Below are 18,318 nucleotides of genomic sequence, written 5' to 3' on the forward strand. Positions count from 1 at the left end.
ATATACAATGGAATATTACTCAGCCATAAAAAGGAACGAAACTGGGTCATTTGTAGTGAGGTGGATGGACCTAGAGACTGTCATACAGAGTGAAGTAAGTCAGAAAGAGAAAAACAAATATCGTATATTAACGCATATATGTGGAATCTAGAAAAATGGTACAGATGAACCAGTTTGCAAGGCAGAAATAGAGACACAGTTGTAGAGAACAAATGTACGGACACCGGGGGGGAAAGCAGGGCAGATGGTGGTGGAGGTGGTGGTGGGATGAATTGGGAGATTGGGATTGACATATATACACTAATATGTATAAAATACATAACTAATAAGAACCTGCTGTATAAATAAATAATAAAATAAAAATTTTAAAAATATTGGCAAAATTACCCCCAAAAATAAAAAATAAATTTAAAAAAATAAAAGAAAGCCAATGAGAAAGTGGGAAGAGTGCAAGGCAGAGTCAGAGCATGCAGGAATTTATAGGATGTGTTCAGGACTTTAGTTTTTATTCTAATTGCAGGAAGCCATTGCAATCGGAGCTGTTGCACTGGAGAAGCTACTGGAGGGTTTTCGGCAAGTGAGAAAAAGGATGAGATAGTATCACATGTACATTATTAAAAGATTACTCTGGTTAAAATATGGAGAATAGATGCAAGTGGAGTCAGAATAGCAAGAAGAGACCAAGTAGGAGGCTTTACCATAACCCAACCCTCTCCTTGCCATATTAAATCAAGAGCCACAGAGAGGGGCCAGGCTGGAAGCTACCAGTCTGTGATCAATTAATCTGCCATGGAATTGGGTCTCCTGATATAAGTAAATCCAAGGAATAGTCAGGTAAATTTGAAGGAAAGATTTGGAAACCTGTTGCATTTGTCCTTTGTGGGTAGAAGGCAGGTGGTCTGCCATGCTTAAGACCTTCCTCAGCAACTCTGCTTAAGATAGAGACACTCAAGCTGTCTACTGCTCAGTTAATTCCATGTTTCCATTGACTCCTTAAAGACTGTTGTCACCTCTCTACCTTGATTCCCACTGCTACCTCCTGAATGGGGTCTTACCTCCACTCTCACCCTCATCTAATTCATTCTCTACACTACAGTGAGAATGATCTTTCTAAAAACTTGAGCTTCAGGTCCATCAGGACTCTTCATCCTGTTTCCTTCAGGAGAAGGTCCACCTCCTTCAATGGCATGATCCAGTCCCTCTAATCTCCCCAAAACTCTCCCTTACCCATCCAACCCAGCTCTTCCTCTTGTTTCCTGGCTAAACCTGCAGTTTCCTATATAGGCCATGTTTTGCACAGACCTAGAACACCTCTCTTCCACCAATTTGTGGTTAACTTCTACATCAGTTGTTAAATTAAGAAGCACTTTCTGATTAGCATTTGCTAATTTCTGCCTCATACCAGGCTCCACCACTCACCCTACCCTCACCAGCCCCAGAATTCATTGCATGCCCACTTCCATGTTTTGATAGCTCCCTATGTTTATCTCTTTTCCAGAGTACTTAGAACTTGGGGTTATATTGTTCTATTTCTTCCACCAGAGTGTCAGCAAACTGAAAGATGGAACTGTGTCTTTTTCTTCCTTGTATTCCAATCTGTTAGCCCAGTATTTAGACCCCCCAACAGACATTTCCTATATGTTTGTTGAATTAATACACAAAAGAATGAACAGGTAAATGAACTGGAAGATGCTGTGAAGGAGACTAAGGTGGTAGGTTTGACAGCCCATGTGGACTAAACAGATAACTTTTCCCTGTCCACAGCCTCAGACTCACTCCCAAAACCCTGCTACCCACAAACCCACTTCTGTGAAAAAAATGTAAGTGTGGGTGGCCAGAGGTGGTCTCACCTGTGCTAGTATGGAGCAGCACCCCTTTCTCTGCAGTTGCAGAGAGACTTGCTGAGGTTGTTCTCAGAGAGGAACACTGATTTCATGGTTTCGGTCCTGATGCTAAGGCCATTAAGAGTAGACGGTGGGCAGGCACTTTCCAAAGCCATTAACTCTGACCACTTTAAAGACCACATTCAAGAACACAAAGCAAGTAAGGGACAGAAAGAGTCTCTCGCTTCACTCCCAGCTGGCTGGGGGCTCTCCATTTGTGCTGTGTCATATAGCTCACTTCCCTCAACTCAGCATTCAGCCTCCAGATGCCCAACCCAAACCAATTTCTGAGCAATTCTTCCAGTGAGTGCCCCGGCCCTGTTGAGCTCCCAATTACATCTAGAGATGCTTAACCATGAGACATTTCAGTGTACCGATCACTTGGCATTGCTTTCCTGTTAACTTGGTAATCACCACAGCCTGCATTTAAAAAAAAAAATGAGGGGGGCAGGGGGAAAGAAGCCTCTTTGTCAGGCCAGACCCTAGTAATTGTATCAAAGGAGAAGGGAAGAAAAGCCTTCCAGTTTTTCTCTTTGTCCTAAAATTTCTGCCTTGGGAAAAATTACTGGGATGATCTATGTTAAGATTAAAGGTGAGTTTTTGATGATATTAGATGGTATAACAACCAGAGAGCTAGGGATGCCTGAAAACTGCCCTATCTCTTAAAAATGTATGAAGCCACAGTATACACGCAATGAACAAAGCAGATTCGGAATCAGTGTATTCTTTATTCTTAGCTAAGCCTGAGTCCAATAACCCCAGAGGAGAACCTAATGTTAAAAACTGGAACACAAGGCTTAAACTCAAGGATAGAGTCTCATATTCCCTCTCACTCAATTTATATCTTGGGAGCAGCCCACTCAAGACATACTTACTGGGAAAGAGAGAGGGAAGGAAAGAGAGAGAAAGAAAGGGAGAAAGGGAAAGAAAGTAAGGAAAGAGGGGAAGGAGGGTGAGAAACAGACAGACAGACACTCAGTCTATTTATCCACCCTGCCATATGGATCTCAGAAGAGAAAGCAGACCATCACACCCCTTGGGGCACAGTCTAGCTAACCAGCTCCACCTCTGCACTCTCTGAGGAGAGGGAAACATACTGGAGAAAAAGTGGAGTTCAAGTCCAGCTGGTCTTCAGGCTCATCTGAAGAGCTCTGGCGAAACACTGATTCCTGACACTTACCCCCCAGCATTCTGATTCAGTAGATCTGCTGCAGAACCCAGGAACCTGAATTTTAATAATCCCTGGCTTGGGAACAATTAGTGAGCCTACCTCCTCTCATCAGGTGAAAAGGAATAATAATTTGATCATGGACTGGTGGTATGAGGTAAAACTTTTACACTCTTGAGGGTCGGAGGCGGGTGAAGAAGAGTGGTTTCACGGTAAATGTCGTCTCCAAGTTCCCAAGATGTGAATATTGCCACTGTGGATATTCTGCATAAGAAAAATGCTTTTGATTATGTTTCCATTAATGCCACAGACTAAATTATGATAAGTGGAATCTCTAAACCACCAGGTGGCCTTGCCATTTGTCAAAGGTAAGGCAAGCACACCCAGCAACCATGCATCAGTCCCACATACATCTGGTGGGTGCCTCCAACGACCAGTCCAACATGAAGGCCCAGAAGGAAGAAAACACGACCCCTCCTCTCCCAAGGTGCACTCTGAGACCTTCATCCCATCAGAACTTTTGACACTCCTTAGGTCACACTTTTTTCTTAAGTTGATTTTATTCCCGTTTTCTGACTTTATAAAAATGGATCCCTTAAAAATTTTTTTTTTTTATTGAGGTACAGTTGCTTTACAATGTTGTGTTAGTTTCTGCTGTACAGTGAAGTGAATCAGCTATATGTTTACATATATCCCCTCCCTCTTGGACCTCCCACCCTCCCCCATCCCACCCATCTCAGTCCCCACAGAGCACAGAGCTGAGCTCCCTGCACTATACAGCAGGATCCCACTGGCTACCTATTTTACACATGGCATATGACCACACTTCAGATATTTAAAAACTTCTCTCCTCCAGAGCAAACCATCTCATTTTCCTATATTTGTTTTTGGTAGTTCTACCTTTAAAGCAACTAATATGTTTGAGCCTTTTGAAAGTATCTGTAATAGAAAAATTAAATAATTGATCTTATCAATGTGAAGAAGCCTGTATAAGATTATTTATTTGTCTGTTCTAAAGTTTCGTTTGGTTTTGTATGTGTATTTGGATGAGGTTGTCGCTTTGAGGTTTGGGAGAAGATGTTCTGTGGGGGACATGTTGGATATTGGGAAGAAATTGGGGGTTCTGGCCCCTTTAAGGCACTGAGTTGATTCAGGAGAAAGGGTTATTAGCGCATAAGGTAGGAGTGCGCTGAAGACCAAGCATGTTTTGTATTGATCTAAAATAAGAAACTCAGACAGTGAGAAAAGAGGGGAAAAAGGAAGGCAGACAGGATGGTTGCTCCAAAGATCTGCTAGAGAATGGCCTGGAAGCCAGGAAATAATCACTGTGCTCCCAAAGCAACAGAGAGAGAGAAGGCACTCACCTACACCTACCCCTGAAACGTAATTGGACCCTCTAGGAACAGGTGGAATCAGGAACTCTACCAAAATCTAGGACAGGCTGGAGATGAAAGTTGAGAGCTTTTCTGCAGCTATTAAGGAAATATGTTTTGAGAGGGTTAAGATATTTAATGTGAACATAGAACTTTTTGAGGTAACTTTAACTTCTGGGGCTTTATATGCTTATAAGATAAATATAGATTTTAGTTAATCACTTGCTATCTGGACAGATATAGATCCAGTAAACTGTATCATATGTTATATCCCCAGTTTTAGTAGAGTTCAAGGAGCACTTGACTCGGGGTCTGAAAACTTGAGTTCAAGTGAATGGAGGAAGTCATGCGATCTTTCTGAGTAGTTTCCTTCTCTGTAAAATAAGACTTCAATCTATAACAATCTGCCTTCCTCTCGCGTTTCTTGCAAGAATTAAATGGAAATAATAGCACACTTGGTAAAATACTAGTTCTATAGGAATATATTGTTATTCCCTGGTGTGATATGCCTGAAGCAGGCGGTGCCTTTTTCTAAACTACCTTAAATGCGAGCGGCCCTTGACCATGGTGTGGAAGCAAGCTGGACACTCCTTATGCAAGAAGAGTTAACACATCTCCAAGAAGGGCCTTGCATAAAGTCTACCAAACCCCTACAACCTCTCCCTAACACAGGACGACGCTTCAGTGAGGTTGCTATGTTACCTCCCTTGTGTGGCATTATGCTGCCACTTGCTCTGGCCCACCGGCTGACTCTCCAAGGGGCCCTCTGTCACACCTGCAGTGCGCGAGTTCTGCCACTAGGGGGCACTGTAGGTCCCATGAAGTCCCTACCCCACCTCTCTTCCTAGCTCTGCTACCCTTCAAGGATGCAGAAGCACATCAACTGCACCACACTTTCCATTGACCCAGAGATCATGTATTTACAGAGCACCCAAACCACTTTTCCTCCTGTGCCAAGCTCTGCCTTTAATTTGTTCCATCAGCTCCTGCAGTCCAGTACAGCTCCTCCCATGGGACCTCTGCTTTCTGGCTTGCCTGTTAAACATTAAAATCTGCCCTGAAGCTAAGCTCTTCAAGACACATGATTTAAGCTTTTCTTTCAGCTAATTAGATATTGTTCTACAAATAGGGCTGTTCTCTCTGAAAGATGAGCAGCAATTTATTTCCTCTGTCCTCTCCTTAAACTTAAACTGTACTGTAAAACATGGCCATTTGATTGTTTAGTGCAATCAGATTATTTTGCAGGAGGAATAGATATCCATCTTCTTGCTAACGCTAAGCTTGTTTGGGCATTCCTTACTGGCTGCTGTGAAGACAGCGGACAGCTGTGCTTGATCCCTCTTGTTCTTTAGAAAGGTGGACTCTGCAGTGTTTTATTGGGCTCCATGCTTCTGTAATCATCGCCTAAGTAACCAGTTACTAGGTACATTAACATACCTTCACCCTTGGTGGAGGACTATTTTTATTATCCCCATCTTTCTGATAAGAAGATGATGCCAGGAAGTCAGGCTATTAGCCTAAGCTAAACGAGGAGGTGAACGGGGGGAGCAACACAGTGAACACAGCTCTTTGGTCCTCAGACCCCATAAAACTGTGTACTGTCTGATAAACCCAACATCAGCTGAAAAGAAGGAATGCAAGGTGATGCAGGATTCATACACAGATTCAGTGAGGATTCCTTACAGCTCTTGATGAAGTACTGTGAGACCTTCTAAACTGTTCTCTGATCCAAGGGGCTCTTATGCATAGTGGGAGGGAGGACCCTTTCCAGAAATTGCCTCTTTTCTTGTGCAGGGGGCCGGGTCTTCCCTCATCCTCAAGACTGTGCCCAGCATTTGATGAACGGAGACACTCTGAGTGGGGTTTACACCATCTTCCTCAATGGAGAGCTAAGCCGGAAGTTACAGGTTTACTGCGATATGACGACGGACGGGGGTGGCTGGATTGTAAGTACCTGCGGCTGTTCTCCATGCCCACCAGCATCGTTGATGCTTCAGTCCACCTGGCTCAGCAACCATCCATCCACACTTCACCATCCTCTGGCCATCCTTTCACCCACTCCCCTCATGCCCAACCTGGGGCTTTGCATTGTCCTCAGGGCCTTGCTCAGCAGCCCACAGGTTTGGTGAGGCAGAGGAAGAAATAAGAATATCGAGGCTGCAGTGGCCCAGCCCAGTGAGGGAGCCCCAGAAAACTGCTCCTTCTGTGGGGATATTTCATGCAGGAGGGAAAGGGAGTAATGGTTCAGAGAGGCCCAGGGGTCTTGCCTGATGAAGACTGTGGAAATAATAAAGAAATAGAGATGAGTCCCCTGCAGGATGAGGTGAGTCTCTATGGGGAGATGATTAGGATCTTTCTATTGGAGAATTGCATATGGCGGAGCAGATGAGGGCCAGAACCCAGATAGCCCCCTCTAGTTACAAAGGCCACCCCTGTCCCCATCCTTCCCTGGCCTCTCTGGTTCTTCCCCAGAGCTGTCATATCCTTCAGGGAGGAGAAGTGGTGGGAAAAAGAGAGACACCAATTCCTGTCACCACCCTCCTCCCATGTCTGATAGGGCAGTACAGAAAGAAGGGGAAGGGCATCCTGGTGAATGGCCTCACACGTTAGTACAGGCCACTACGCAGATGGGCGAGTTCCGGCAGCCCGGCCTGAAAGCAGAGCAGCATTAGCTCAGTCAGGGCAGATGGAAACCCAGCTCCTCCATCCACCCTCCTCCTGCAGATCCCTCCTCTAGCACCAACACACAGCGCTGGATTTTTCACAGTGCAAAATGGTTAGTTGTTGAATGGAGTTAAATGGTGGCTGTGCTCGTAACAGCCACTCTTGGGAAGCATTTTCTTTTATATTTCTGACATATTTGTGCCTTCTTCTTAAAGCATAATTGGAAATTGAAGTCGAGGCTGATGTATTGGAGGGTAAATGAAATTAGCACTTAAACAGCTCGGAAAGTGAATGATATGCAATTGCTTTGCCTGAAATAGGATGATGACAGTTCCTAGCTGATCTGAAGTTGGTCCCATTCTTTTGGTGAAAAATGCTTTCTACTGCATTCTGTGGTGCAAAAAGATTAATTTGAGAGGCAAGCCTATTTCCCTTGACTAATTGGGGGCTTCATATCCTTTCTACATTGCAGGGGTGCAAATGAGTGTCAACATTACACCCTGGCCTATTCATCAAGCGCCCCTGCGCTTCAGAGAAGGGCTCTGAGCATCTCCTACGACTGCTGTGCAAATATCAAGCTCCGTACTGCAGTGGTGCTTATCTGAGAATCTTTGTCACTGCAGATATAAAACCCGGTTATAGCCGTTTTACTCGTTAGAGTTTATTTTCCTTAGCATTTTCTTCATTTCCCCTCTTTCTCTTCACAGGTATTCCAGAGGCGGCAGAACGGCCAAACTGACTTTTTCCGGAAATGGGCTGAGTACCGCGTTGGCTTTGGGAACCTGGAGGATGAGTTTTGGCTGGGTAACGCCTCCTTTTTGTTTCCCTTGGAATGCAGCTCCGACTCTTAGTCCATCTTTCTCCTTTCTGTGTCCATCTGGGATTATCAGAAACCCTGTGTCCATTGAGAAGCTGACAGCTTGTGAATTGCTTTCAGTAGCTCTTGCTCTGTTAGGCTCCACTATTGATCTGTTTCTATCTTGTTGTGGTGTTTTCCTCTTTGCTCTGTCTCTTCCAGACATCCTCATTAATAGTCTCTTATGCTGATGGGTCTTGACATGAGACAACCTTTACAAAGGGAGAGAGCTGCCTGGTGAGGGAAGGGGGTAGAGGAAACAACAGGATGGCTGGTCATCTCTCAGAAGCCAGGCACCAGCCTGCAGGTCAGAAGAGAAATGAGGCAGTCACTCGGCTCTAGTTCCTTGGAAGAATGTTATTACTGACTTGGGATGGGAAGGGAAAAAATGAAAATGACATTAGAGGTGGCCAGCAATTTCCTAGAGGTCTGACACAAGCAGGAGGTGTCGATTGAGACCTGAACTGGTGTGAGAAGGTAAACACACACCTGACCCAGGCAGATGGCAGTGGAGCCAATCCTAGAAAGCAGTAAATTTATTTTTCCCTGCATCTCCCTCTTGGTTGGATTTTCATAGTTGATTATAAAGGGAGGCAGGGGAAAGGTGGATAATTGTGTTCTATATTCGTGGTCTCCTCTCTCTCTCTCCCCTGTCACTATCCCGCTTAGCCTCAACATCTTTCTCCTGGATGCTCATATAACAACCCCTCACTGGCCTTCCTGCCTCCTGGACCACCCATTGTCCACATGGCCAGGAGAATCATCTCCCTCACGCCAAAATCTGAGCAACGGCTAACCCCATTTGTAGAACTTTTTAAACCACTCCCCATCACCAGCACGTGAAGACTAAACACCTTAGCTATAGTACAAGGCCCTCCTCTTGGGCCTGCTCCCCACCACCAAGAGCCCTGCTCCTCTTTCCTACACCTCCCAACCAACACCAAACTCCAAACACTTTTTTTATGGAAGTATAGTTGATTTACAATGTTTCAGGTGTAGAGAAAAGTGACTCAGTTTTATATATATATATATATATATATACACACACACACACACAAATACTTTTTAAGATTCTTTTGAATTATAGGTTATTACAAGATATTGAATTTTATTCCCTGTGCTATAAGTAAGTCCTGTTGTTTATCTGTTTATATATAGTAGTGTGTATCTGTTAATCCCAAATTCCCAATTTATCCCTCCCCACCCCAAACTCCAAACCTTTACAATCACTAATGTTTCCTCTGTGAGGAATGGTCTGCCATCCAACTCTCCCCCTCCCCCATACACCTTGCCGTGCTCTGTGCATATTCAAAGGCCCAGCTAACCTCTTCTTCCTCCATAGGACCTATCCTACCCATTTTTCTCACCCTTTGCCTGTGGGAGAATTAGCTACTTTCTCTTCTGTGGTCCAAATCAGTGTCCATTTTCCTTTCTCTCTCTCTTGACTATACTATGTAAACTTCTTTGAGGGCTGAGACCAAACCATATTCATTTTTAACCTCATTACCTATCACAGTGGCTGGGGATAGTAGGTACCTAAAGTGTAGATAACAATCAATCAATCAATCAATGAATTGATAAGAATTTATTGAGTGCCTATTAGATGCCCAGATCTGTATTTGCTGTTGAACATAATAAAAAATATAAGGTAAAAATCACAAAAAAAACATTGAAAGAGAAGTCAAGTAAATAGGAAAATATCCTTCCCTTCTAAGAGTTTACAAACAGCTTGGGAGATAAGTATAAAGCACAGGAATCAATGCACCCACAGCAGACAGTGCTCATGTTTCCCAAACCTCAGCTATGGTACACCACGTTCACAATTTTTACCATATCTGGGAAATATCTGAACTATCACGCACTTGACGTTTCTATATCTCGCTTGTTTTTTTTAAAGAAATCTACTGTTTTGTGAAAGAAACTTTATAGCAGTGCCAAAAATGGAAAGCTAGTCATCATGTGCCATAAATACAAGGGAGTCTCAAAAATAAATGCAATGAAAAGATAACAGTATATGTATTATTAAGTGCCAGTTGTTGCTGTGTTGGTGGTACCAGAAATGGAGATTAGAAAGTGTTGGGTGTAAACCACAAAGTACAAGATCAAACTGAGACTGAGAGTTATCGTGAGGATCAGGGTTAAGGTTTCCCCTTAATCTATTAAGAAAAAGAGAGAATTTGGAAATATCTTTCTCCCTACATGTTCAAAGTTATTTAGACCTTCTTATTCCCCAAATACTTCCCATATCATCGGAGATGCCCTCCCACACTGGGAAACACTGTACTAATCTATGAGCTACTGACAAGAAGGCTGCAGATATTCAGAGAAGGAAGAGTCAGCTTCCTGGAGAAGGCATTGAGGGATGAGTAAGAAGAATGCAGGAGAGAAGCACACAAGAAAAGAGGGAAGGCAGGGATCCTTTTGACATGTGCAAATGGGACAATGGAAAAACCATCCAACCAGAGCAAAGATGCAGCTCAGGGAAAGAAGAAAATGAGGTAAGGTGTGTTGAACAAAGGCATGTTGTGGTACCTAAAGTGGGGAAGAGAAGGTTTGACTCAATGCTATAGGTAATAGGGAGCTGGAGAGGGCTCCTAAATAGAAGCACGGCCTGGTGATGCGTAGTTCGGTGACAATACTCATGTTAGGGGTAACACTCTGACCCATGGTTTATGTTGTAAGTTGGGTTCCCTAGAAGCAAAGCCTGAGACAGGGATTCTTGTTCAAGTGATTTATCAGGGGAGTGCTCTCAGAAGTGGAATGAGGGAAATAGTATAGATCAGGGGGCAAAGAGCAACAGTGTGATCTTGGTGGGAGATTAGCTTCAGTCTGATCCTCAGGGAAGCTCTGGAGCATGAATTGCTGCTCACAGTTGGTCCCCAATGGGGCAAGGGGTCTGGGATTTGGTACCTCCACATCAGGTATTGATGGAGGTCTGCCCCAAGGCATGGGGGAGGGAGCAGGTAACTTCCAGAGTAGAGCAACTCCTGTTCGGTCAAGGGCAATGATCCAAGAAGGAGGCAGCTGTGAGTTGTTAGCAGCTGGGGGCTATGTCCACTGTCCAATTAAAGGGCATCTGGACTGTCTGTGATCTAACCAAACTCTCCAGATGTGTGTTGGCTCCTATTTCCACTTGCCTTTGAAGGACCATTTTTCCCCCTCTGACGATTCTCTCTTCTCTCTACTTCTTCACTGAATTTTCCCCTATACATCTTATACTAGAAAACATGCTGTAACATCTCCCTTCTTCAAAATAAAAACAGTACAAAATAAAAAAATAAAGGGCATCTGGGCAGGGCACCGCCAGGATCCACCATATCCACACAAGCACAAGTCTACAGTAACAGCAACCCGGCACACAGCAAACAGCAAACAGCTTTCAACATATAACTAACATAAAGCTTGAACTCTCAAACAGGATAGGGAAACAGAAAGATCGAGGTGACCCTCAGCCAGTCATTTCACTTCTCTGGACTTCAGCCTCCTTTTCCACAACACAAAGAGACTAGCCTAAGTAATCTCTAGATTCTGTTCCATCTCTGCAAATTTTTTTATTCTAAGTCATGGTGTACTCTGATAGATATCAAATGTCACAGTAAAGCAAGAGGACCCCAGTTCAGTAAGCAGGTAGAAATCAGGAGGACTCAAAGACCACCAGCAATGCAAGGGGAGTGGTTCAAAGTCTGGGCAGGTAGTCAAAATCAGAAAGTCCCAGAACACAGCCATCCAGGGCAAAGAGACAAGAAAATACATATGAGAAAATATCACCAAGGAAGAGCTGGGCTCTGCCCAACTCTGGACTCATGGGGTCTGCACCTTACAAGAATCTATTAGACCAAGGCCTGGGAAGCTTAGAGGCCAAGGAGACAGTGGGTGAGGGAGGGTAACTGCCCAGAAAGACGAGTGAAGACGAAGCAGTGCAAGATATAGCAATTAGATTAGAGAGAAAAGAACTGGAGTTAGGAGACAGGTGACAATATTCTCTGACCCAGTTATGGGAGCCTCAGGAGGGCTGGAGGCTGAGAGAACAAGGGGCAGTGTAATTAAAGGTGGACGGAACCCCCTCCCAGGTTACTAGGAGATGGTAGGATATCCTGGACCCCGAGGGCCTACTGTGAATTACTCTGATCAGTGTTCTACAACTCTTGCTTCCTATCACTCACACCAAAGAATTCACACCCATGTGATGCCTCTTGTCATCTTCAACTAACACCATGGTTTGGAGTGGGAGGTGGCGGGGGACGGGGCCCGGAATCCTGAGGCTCAGGGCTTGTCCGGTACCGGGTCATGACTAGATGGTGGGACCCCTGAGCTGAGCTGCGGTGGGAACTCATCAGCAGAACTGGTCTGGTGTTTTGGCAGGAGGAAATTCAGTCTGGTGGGGTCTGTTTGATAGCAACCTGGGAAGGACTGAAGGCAAAAGCAATCCCAGTTACCCCTCCTCTTTCCCAGAACATCTGTTTTGAGGCCACAGTCACGTTTTGCTTCCCATTTCCAAAGCCACTGAGGCCAGGCTGACTGCGTTCTCTGCTCTTCTCCACAGGGCTGGACAACATACACGGGATCACGTCCCAGGGCCGCTACGAGCTGCGCGTGGACATGCGTGACGGCCAGGACGCCGCCTTCGCCTACTATGACAAGTTCTCTGTCGAGGGCAGCAGAAGCCTGTACAAACTCCACATAGGAGGCTACAACGGCACCGCAGGTACCTTGGCCCCGAGCAGCCCCCCAAGGGCAGTGGGCGTGCAGCAGGACCAGGCCCCATGTTCTAGGTCTGAGCTGCAGAATTCCCCGCTAGCCAAGGAGGAAGGCAGAGGGCTGGCGCACTGCCTCTGGTCCACGCGGCCCCTCACCACTCAGGTGACCTGAAATCAATTTCTCAGGACTTCAGTTTCTTCATCTGGAAAATCTGAATAATAATGCCTGTCCTAGTTCACAGAGCAGTCAGGAAAAAAATGTGATAAACAGAGCGAAAGTGCTTTTAAAGTTAACCAAAAAAAGTACAATGTGAGGGTGAAGGATTATTTTTCTTGTCTAGATTAATCAATATAGGCTCTTATCCAGTGACAGCATAATCATCTATTGTCTGGTAGAAATCTCCCCTGTAATGACATCAAGGAAACCATCTTTGAACTAATAAAAATAAGACAGATCCCCCCATTCTGAGCTCTACTCCCCTCCATCAGCAGTCACCATAACACCTCCATCAGGGAACACACAACAGCTCCTAAATGTTCCCCATGGGCCACATTCCTTTTCATTCCTCCACAAGAACCCCATACATGGTCATGTTTTCTGTACAGATTTTTATGGCACTTCCACTAAGTAGACCAAAACCATCTCTATAAGCTCTGTTGCATTAATAGTTTTATCAGAACATAATATCCAGTCTGCTTCTTAGGCTTTGCCAATCTATTTCCAGGGTTCTCTTATAGCACATTTCCTAAAACCTGTTTTGCCAAATATTCCACTATTTGGTACATGGAGTTATTGGTCCTTTCATTAACTCCAATTATAGGGCTAAATGCTAGGATATAAATTTCTCAACATTTTTGTAACTCTTGGAATTAAGAAGATCATCCAAGTGTTGCCTCTCCAACGACAGCATCTGCTCAGTTATTTCTCTGCTCAGCCAGGTACTGTTACTCCAAAGAGAAGACACACTTTCCCTTGTTGTTTTTCATATGGGAGATCATCCCCAATGGCAATCAGACCTGCCTGAAGTGCCCCAACAAAAGATCCAATTTACCACACTTTGGGCATAAAATAGCCATTGAAATGGAGTGTATTAAACAAAATATCAGACTAAACCATTGCAAAAATAACCTGATACTAACCACTCCCTTAGAATCATGCCTGCAGAAAAGCAGTTCTTATTTCTCCCACAGAAAGAGAAGCAAGCCCTCCCACTTCCTTACATGGCCTCCCTCCCTCCCTCCACCTCACCTGCTCCAGGCCTATGCACTTACCTGTCTAACTTGGGCCCAGCTGCTGCAGCCTCTGTTGCAGCTCTATCTCTCTACTGGGCCCCATGGAGGTCATAACTGTTGGACAGCGTTCTACTGTCATGTCTCAGAGGCGAGTCCCACCAACAATTTGGCCAATCATCATAAATTAATTGCAGTCTGATCTCTTATGTCATATATCCAGTTCATCTTCAAAAGATGAGAAACTAGGCTTATGTAGGCTGCCCCCTTCCCTGGGCAACTTCACACAATGGTTGTTCTTTCCAGATTGGAAGGTCTCCAGGGAGGAAAAGCCCATCCTCTCTCTGGCATTTACTATTGCCCAAGTTCCCTGGCCTTTATCTTATATGTTGCTCATTTTTACTGGCCCTTCTGGCAACAATCCATACCCTTGGCCTCCAATTCCAAGTTCAGCCCCTTCTCCCATCTCCCTTGTTCTCAAGGCTACAAAAATCCAAGTCTCTAACCAGGACTCTAATTGGATTAGAACTGAAAATTCCAAGTCAAGTTATCAACAAAAGGTTGTTGAGCAACCCCTAAAAGTTCACTGTGTGAATTGTGAGGACTCAAAAGAAGCATAAGACATGACCTCTGCAAGAACTAAATATCCATTTACAGAAACAGACCATTAAGAAGCAGCTCACCACAAAATGAATGGTACTCACTCCCAGTTTACCGGGCATTCAGAGAAGAGGGTTCTGGATGGTTGAAAAAGGCTTCATGAAGGCAGTGGCGTTTGACTGGGATCCTGATGGTAAAGGAAACATTCCAGGGAAGGAAAGTCCTGGGAGAAAAATCACAAAAGGAGCAGTTACCATGGAGGGAGGGAAAGTGCAAAGGGCCTGGCTGTCCAGGACAGGGTGTGAGTTCAGAAAGAATAAAAAGAAAGTGGGTGGAGCCAGGCCCTGAAGAGCCTTAAAATGGAGGAGGCAGAGGAGTTCTGTCTTAATATGGTGGGCAGTGGGGAGCCAGGGTGGGTCCTGAGTGACACAATCGATGTGGGGTTTAGGGAAGATCAAAGTGACAGCCATAAATAGGATAAAGTACATCTGAGCGAAGAACAGAGACCAGCTGGAGGTGCTGCATCAATCCTGGTAGGAGATCATAGGAGACTTGACTGATGTTAGAAATTAAGAGGAAAGTACAAATCTCAACAGCAGTTGGAGAGAGAAAAACCAAGACTTAGATAATGTACTGAATATATGAGGTGGATATATGAAGCAGAAATGGGAGGGGGAGCCAGATTTGGGAAGGGGACAAAGACCAACATCAGGATCATATCTGAGAAAGCAGAAAGCAACATCAGAGTGGGAATGGGAGAGAATTGTTCCAAGGGAGTAATGAGGTCCGCTTCTAGATTACAGGGAGACAAGCACGAGATGAGAAGGTAGGAATGTGGGTAGAGACAACATAGGGAATTGATGGTAAAGAAAGGGTCTTTAGAGAGTAGGATTAATTCACTCTGGGTGGACACAAAGCCTAGATTTTTAGAGAGTAGGAGGGGGAAATGAAAAAGATGGGATAGAAATAATGACATATGGACTTAGAGACCCAACTGGCCTGAAGGAATCAGGCTTCCCCATAAAACAAAGATCATCTTCCTAAGAGTTAAGTTGTGGCCAGAAGCACTTGGAGGCATTGAGTGGCCACTATGAGTGTGGACTCGGAAGCCACAGGATCAGAAGTATGACCTATCTTGGCTTAAGGTGACCTCAGCAGCATCTAAGACAACACTCTTTCAGTAGTGGGAGCCCCTTCACAACATTTCTAACCATAAATCCTGCCAAAAGTTTGGCCAGTAGGTATAAATTAATTACAGTTTGATACCTCACCTCAAATACTCAATTCATATGAGTCCCCTGCATAACATCCCAACAAGAGAACACCCAGCCTCTAAGAACAGAGATCTCTCCATATCTCCAAATAGTATATACCATTTATAAACAGCTCTAATATTTAGCTAATTTCTCTTCATATATTTAGCCCAAATATGCCACCTTGCAGTCTCTACCTACTGATCCTCATACTTTCCCAAAGTTTTTGTTTTGGGGGGCAGGTATTGTTTGTTTACTCAATAGTCCATCAAATATTTGGAGTCAGTGATAATGGACACTGTTTCCCCCTTCAAGCCTGCTCTTCCTCAAGATACAGCCCTGGTTTCCCCAACCACTTCTCCTCTGACATGGTTAGGATTTTCTTATCATCCTGTCTCCTATGGACAGGAACTCTAGTTAGCTAATGTCCCTCTTCACATGTGGCCCCAAGTTCTGAACAGGGGGATATTGGGTGTGAGCTGACTGGGCCTGATGAGCCATGGAGAAAGCCAGGCTGTACGGTGGTGACCCGGACTTGCCCAGGTCACCATGGCTCATCACTGTCTCCTCTGAGACAAAAGGAGCCGTGAATGTCTGTGTCCCAGTGCTGGCCTGAAAGAAACAGACGGGGATGGTGAGGTGGAGCTGAGTGGACAGAGTTCTGAGCAGAAGGCCAGGGGAATGAGGCACAGTAAGTCCCCTACAGACAAACGAGTTCCATTCCAAGAGCGCATTCGTAATTCCCATTGGTTCGTTAAGTCCAACAAAGTTAGCCTAGGTATCCAACTAACACAATCGGCTATATAGTACTGTACTATAACAGGTTTATAATACTTTTCACACAAATAATACATAAAAAATAAACACACAAAAATAAACATTTTTAATTTTATAGTACAGTACCTTGAAAAGTACAGTAGTACAGTACAACAGATGGCATACAGGGGCTGGCATCGAGTGAACAGGCAAGAAATAAAGATACTGTATTACTGTACTCTATACAGTACTGTACAGTACACAATAGCACAACTACTTGGAGAGGATGCACACACGTGACAATGTATGCCAGACACGTGAACTAACTTACGTGATTGGACGTGCAAACACAGGTTCGCATCTTTGAAAGTTTGCAACTTGAAGGTTCATATGTAGGGGACTTACTGTAATGAGCTGGGGAGAGCAGCACAGAAGTAGTGGACCCAAGGGGAAGGTGGAGTAAGAGCTCAGTGCAGCCAGGCTGAGGAGCCAGATAGGAACAGAGAGGTGAGTGGAAGGTCTCTTAAGCGGACGCCAGGTTTGTTGGGCATGGGTCAAATGTCCAGAACATCTTGACAAAAGAACAACAGGTTGGATGGCCTCATGAATGTGTCTTTTTTCCAGGGGACTCCCTCAGCTATCATCAGGGCCGCCCTTTCTCCACAGAGGACAGAGACAACGACATTGCAGTTACCAACTGTGCCATGTCATACAAGGGGGCTTGGTGGTATAAGAACTGCCACCGGACCAACCTCAATGGGAAATACGGGGAGTCCAGGCACAGCCAGGTGGGTGAAACTCTGCTGCTGCATGAATGGCCCAGAGCCGTGCAGCCCACGTCCCTTGGCTTTATGTTCTAAGTACACAGGTGGGTCTTATATTTCCCTTTTAAAAAGATACACTCAGGGGCTTCCCTGGTGGCGCAGTGGTTGAGAGTCCGCCTGCCAATGCAGGGGTCACGGGTTCGTGCCCTGGTCCGGGAAGATCCCACATGCCGCGGAGCAACTGAGCCCGTGAGCCATGGCCGCTGGGCCTGCGCGTCCGGAGCCTGTGCTCCGCAACGGGAGAGGCCACAGCAGTGAGAGGCCCGCATACCGCAAAAAAAAAAAAAAAAAAAAAAAAAAGATACACTCAGAGTGTTGAGAAAGGACTCTCATAAAGAGGAAAGTAATGAAGACACTGGGATAAGAGCAGGACAGAGTCGAAGCCAGAGGAAGAAAAGGGAGGCACCTGGACTCAGGAGCTGGAACTTACCCAGAGAAGCCCTCGACAACCAGTCAAGTCCCATTTCATTTCCTCATCTAGCATATCCCATGAAAAGCTTATCAAGTTCAGGGACAGCTTCAGAGGCTCAGCTTCATCCAAAGAAGTGTCCTAGGAAGGGAGAGATCAGAAATAGCAGTGTAAACAGGACCATTTTTCCCCATTAGAGACCACAAGTCCATAGGCTGGGCTGGGTGATAGGGTGACCAACTGGGCCAACTGGGACCTCTCCAATTTTAGCAATGAAAGGCTAGCAGCCAGGGCACCCCTTAGCCTGGGCAAACCAAGATGGTTGGTCACCTGATAGGCAGAAACCACCTGACTCTCCCATCAGGAGTGAGCAGTCAAACACAGTTATGCTCTTTGAAATGCTTCTATACTGTTGGGAATTTGAAATTCAACACTAGTTATTGGTGCATGCAAATCCTGAAAGCCAAAACCAGAAAGCCAGCAATAAGGAATGACCTGCAACACATTCCCATTATAGACCCAGGCCACTGGCAATGTCTAAAGAGAAAAGCTAGAAAAAAATCTCTGCTCTTTTGCCCTTTTTGGGAACTCAGCCTCAAGCTTCA

At 45.0% G+C, this 18,318-nt stretch overlaps 1 protein-coding gene across 2 annotated transcripts in view; it reads left to right on the forward strand.

Moving 5' to 3' along the window:
• Positions 1–18,318, forward strand: part of TNR (tenascin R) — a 425,553-nt gene that overhangs the window by 399,139 nt on the left and 8,096 nt on the right. For both annotated transcript variants that reach the window (XM_059066113.2, XM_067031156.1), the window contains 4 exons: positions 6,219–6,370; positions 7,796–7,892; positions 12,488–12,649; positions 17,105–17,268. In XM_059066113.2, the coding sequence (XP_058922096.1) occupies positions 6,219–6,370; positions 7,796–7,892; positions 12,488–12,649; positions 17,105–17,268 (575 nt within the window). The remainder of the gene's footprint in view (positions 1–6,218; positions 6,371–7,795; positions 7,893–12,487; positions 12,650–17,104; positions 17,269–18,318) is intronic.

The sequence above is a fragment of the Kogia breviceps genome, chromosome 1 (genome assembly GCF_026419965.1).
Source record: "Kogia breviceps isolate mKogBre1 chromosome 1, mKogBre1 haplotype 1, whole genome shotgun sequence".
In the NCBI taxonomy this organism is placed as follows: domain Eukaryota; kingdom Metazoa; phylum Chordata; class Mammalia; order Artiodactyla; family Physeteridae; genus Kogia; species Kogia breviceps.